The 4,894-nt window shown below is 37.6% G+C and overlaps 1 protein-coding gene across 1 annotated transcript; it reads right to left on the bottom strand.

Moving 5' to 3' along the window:
* Positions 1-1,375: 1,375 nt before the first annotated feature.
* Positions 1,376-3,251, bottom strand: LOC111411473. Its single transcript, XM_023041997.1, has 3 exons — positions 3,070-3,251; positions 1,845-2,503; positions 1,376-1,740 (listed from the first exon to the last, which is right to left on the bottom strand). Exons 1-3 carry the CDS (start codon positions 3,249-3,251, stop codon positions 1,376-1,378), a joined length of 1,206 nt encoding a protein of 401 aa, XP_022897765.1.
* Positions 3,252-4,894: the final 1,643 nt, after the last annotated feature.

Genomic DNA, 4,894 nt, shown 5'->3' with positions numbered 1-4,894 from the left:
ATGCAACGCTCCCCTTACTGCAAACTCTCATGTTTTTATGCAGTAAGTAAATGTATCTATATCTCTCCCCAACGACCCCTAAACATAGCAATGCAAGTAATGTCAATCAATGAAATCATGTGCACATTGAAAATGCAGTAACTCTCCTATGTGTATGCACATTGCAAATGCAGTAGCTCTCATATGTATATGATCAATCATTATTTTTTTCTCCCCCTCAATTACACATTTCTTTCCCCCTTTTTGTCACAAATGCTGAAGGGACATACATTAAGGCCAAGTCGAACAATAACACATAATAATAAAAAATGCAATTGATATCATGTAAAAGCAAAATCAACAAGTAGTATAACTCTCCACATACTTAGTTCAGTCCGGAATAGAGTAATAATATAAATGACTCATGTGTGTAAAGTGTCATTGATCCAATGCAAGTAGGACTCCAAATCTTAATTTTCTGAGAAGGAACATACCAATCACTGCTAATAAGTATGTTTTCCTACTAATAAGAGTCAAACCATGTAACGCGTAGTAGGACCTATACTTATTATTTTTACTTATCTCCCCCTTACTATGAGCTTATTTGTTTTTCAATTTTTCAAAGTATTTCAGCTTCTAATATTTTTTTCATATTTTTCTCATTTCTCCAGCTTATTAATTTTTCATCTTAAGTGCAGGTTTTTCTCCATTAGGCGATTAAGATGACCCATGTAGCGAGCTTTAAGCCAGTTAACCCAAGTCAGTTGACCATAGGCACCAGGTTTTAAGAGATCCCGCAGGCTTAATTGTTCGAGTCAAATAGGCCCCAAAGAAGAACATTAAGATATGAGCATTTAAAATTGGGAGAAATTTTTGGGTTAAAGTCTATGAAAATTGGTCAATTCATGTTCAAAGTCACCCCATCAATATGTGACAGCCATCCCAAATTTCACACACGCGGTAGAGTCCCACGAACAAGTTCATAGTGTGTGCAATGCAGATAGTACTGAAGACACTTATACAGATTAATCCAACTAGACCTAACCAAACAATGGAAATTATTCTACAATTTATCAATTTTAGCTCTTACATGATATAACGTGCAAACTCAAAGTCATATGTTATACTGTAGAAATTTTCATAACCAACTATTTCTATCTTTTTCTATTTTTCAATGTTTTTATGTTTTTCATTTTTCCTACAATGAATACTATACACACAAAATAAAATAACGTCAAGCACACAAAGACAAAAATAATTATGCATGCGCCAAAACTCGTAGGTGAAAATGCACATGCATGAAAAACAACAAAACAAAAAAAACAAACAGTATACACGTGATGCATGCAATAATTATATATCAATCAAGAACCAAGCATGCATCAAAAATACCTAATCAAGTAGGTATATAAATGCTCTTTCTTTTAAGAGCACCGCGATCTCTAACCAAATTAGGGAGGTCGCTTTTCTTCACCCAAACCTGTCTAGAACGGGGATTATTTCCAAACAGCTGTGTCACCAATTGAGTTAAACGATTCACTTGATCAGCAAGGAATCCAATCTGACCAACAGACAGCTGATTTTTGTTCATTTTTATGCTCAAGTCTTTCCTATTGTTCAGGTACTGATGACATCTAGGGCGGATGTGACCTAACTTCCCACAGTGAAAACATGTAGGGGCAAACCTAGGACCTATGATATGCTTACGCTGATTTCTATTCCTAGGCTGATGGGTCCTACGACGTCTGGTAGACCTAGGTCCTAAAGTTCCCACAACATTTGGTATGGCGTTAGTCACAATATTTGGCTGGTCAGTAGCACGAACAAAGGTGGTATGTGATGTACTAGCAACATTCAGATCAAACCTAGACCTCCCCTATCACCAGCCAACTTGCCTATACCTAGAATATTATCTAGCTTTTCAGAACTGCTAGAAAAGGCAAGTAACTGAGACCTAGACAACTCTAGCTCACTCTCAAGGTGTTTAACCTGAATAGCTAAGGTCTCATTCACAATAGTCAGCTCACTTACTCTCCTAGAGGACATCTCATTCTTACTGGTGAGATCACTAACCCTGGCCTCCAACTGTTCCTTCTCTAGCCTAAACTCCTTCACTTTCTTGCTCATTACCTGGTTCGTGGCTAAGATCTTGAGGTTTTCCTCATACATCCTATCATAGGCTGTTTCTAGATCTTGCTCACTTCCACTCTCATTATCAGATTCTTCAATACTATCTAAGTCCTCTTCCATATCACTCCTCTGTTCGGATCCACTTTTACCCCTTGCAACGAAGGCCACATATTTTTTACTCTCCTCACGGGTAGATTCCTCACTCTGATTGTTCGAGCTAGACTCGTCATTAGTGAAAGTAGTATTCATAACCTTCTCTTCAAATCTCTTAGCACTAGGGCACTCATTCCTCACATGACCGAAACCGTGACAGTTATGGCATCTTACGGATTTGGATTTCTTCCTAGATTTACTCGGGCTACCTCTTTGTCTCTCTTGAGGCTTTTTCTTATTCCTAAAAAATTTTCAAAATTTTTTAGTTATGTAGGCCATCTCCTCATCATTGGGTGAATCAGAATCAGAAGATTCCATCCAGATATTCCTAGCGGTTTTCAAGGCTATGAATTTTTCTTTAGCGGGATTGTCTAAGGTCAATTCATAGGGCTGGAGGGATCCAACTAACTCCTTTATCTTGATAGTGTCTATGTCCTTACTCTCCTCAATTGCCGTGACTTTAGGCCTAAAACGCTCATGTAAGGATCTAAGAATCTTTCTCACTATTTTAGGTTCAGGGATTTTCTCACCTAGGTTGAAAGACGAATTTACTACGTTTAAACTCGCATAAAAGACATCAAACATCTCATCGTCTCTCATTCTTATCTCTTCAAACCTAGTGGCTAACATCTACAGCTTAGAACTCTTAACTGTCTAAGTTCCCTCATGCGTGGTTTCTAAAATATCCCAAACTTCCTTTGCTACTTCACACATGGACACTCTCCTAAACTCCTCGGGGAAACTGCCATAAATAGAGCATGGAGGGCTTTTCTATTTAAATTACAGCTATCCAATTGAGCTCTAGACCAGTTTTCGACAGGGGTGAGAGTGACTACACCATCTATTGTGGTACTAGGGGCTGACCAACCATTTACCATAATCTGCCAAACACGCTCATCTAAGGATTTCAAAAATGCCCTCATTCTTACATTCCAATACGCATAATTGTTCCCATCAAAATGGAGTGGCACATTCAACGATATACTCATCTAGACTATTTAAGGCCAGGACACGATTTTAGGCTCTGATACTACTTGAAAAAAAAATTGACCTAGAACGCTTAGATATGCTAGAAAGTTCGACTAACGTGATACAATATCAAGTTCAAATATTATACGTTACCAAGTTTACGTTCTAGATTTCACTTTAACCAATTTGACCTTACGTGCATAATTAATCTAACTAAAGCAACAAGTCGCTTTAATTAGTTATCTAGGTGATTAATCATAGAAGTCAATTAATCTATGTTAGAATGCTGCATTTTGTATATTATGCAAGACAGTAAATAACAAACATATGATGACGGAGTAACCCCAACGTGGGTAAAACTCCGGGACCAAACTAGTTACCTCCACTATACCAATTCAGCAAGTACAAGTTATACCAAACTCCGTACCCAATCAGACCCGATGTTCCAGTCTCACGATCTACTGTTGTAGATACTTCTAGCCTCTTACTAGACTTCCTGATCTACCTCCTGCGGCCCAATCTGCTGTCCACTACAACCTCCTGGTCCTTAGCTGATTGTATCACCAAGTGGAACACCAAAAATCGTTCGTTCTTCTGCTTGTAACTGCGCCTCAATCCACCTCTCTCAATCTTTCAATGAGAGAGTCCCTTCCTCAATATATTAAGGAAGTAAGGTGTTTTGAGTTATGTGATTCAATATTTTTTCTCAAAACAATGGTTGTCGGATCACAAGATTGATGTAGATGAAATGTCCAATTAATTGTACCTTGGATCTCTTCAAAGATGTTATGAATATCTTTTGCAATGAAAGAATAATGTAGCAACCTCTTCAATTTCGTCCTAGGGTTTGAGTATTTATATTTGAAGGTGTCTAGGTAGTATGGGCTGAGTAAAACACTTCAAAAACGTGAAATAGAATTTTTGCCGCATAGGAGTGTCGCTCGAGCCAGAGCCAGCGAGAATCGAGCAGAGGTATTCTGTTTTTTTCGCTCGAGCGAAATGCCAGCGACAGTGAGTAGTTGTCAGTATTTTTATCATAACTTTCTCTTCCGATATCCGATTGAGGTGATTTAAGTTGAGTTAGAAAGATAACTCAAAGATCTACAATTATTCTAGAAATAGCCTTATCCAAATTCCAACCATTTCTATATTAAAAATGCATTGAAAGTTATAACTGAAAATTCGGAACATATTTTGTGCAGCTCTTTGATATCATTTAGACTTCCAATTGCATTCCGATGATCTTGTGTGATATTCTTGGACATCTTGGACTCCTTCAATGACTTGAACATTAATTTACCTCATCTATACAAATTGCACCCTAAGTCTCTGACTTTTACACCAATGTTCAGTTAAGCCCCTGACTTTTACAATTATACAATTTAGCTCGTTTTGTTCACAGAGTCAACAAGTACACTTTTAGACCTAACAAAAACATCTTTTAAGTCTCGCTTAATAAATTGAATATCATAAAAAGGTCGAGAAAAGAAAAGAACCCCGGGATGTGAACCGTAGTGGCACATATGATTAGATTCAAAATGTTTCAAGTCTTTAGGCGCCTACATTCTCCAATTCATAATATGTCATAATGATTTCTCCCATGCTTAACAGTGTCCACAGAATGATTTATGGACCACATGGATAAATGCATGACAGTAAAGCA

Source organism: Olea europaea, chromosome 15 (assembly GCF_002742605.1).
Source record: "Olea europaea var. sylvestris chromosome 15, O_europaea_v1, whole genome shotgun sequence".
NCBI classification, from domain to species: domain Eukaryota; kingdom Viridiplantae; phylum Streptophyta; class Magnoliopsida; order Lamiales; family Oleaceae; genus Olea; species Olea europaea.
This window is presented reverse-complemented; position numbering and strand designations above follow the sequence as displayed.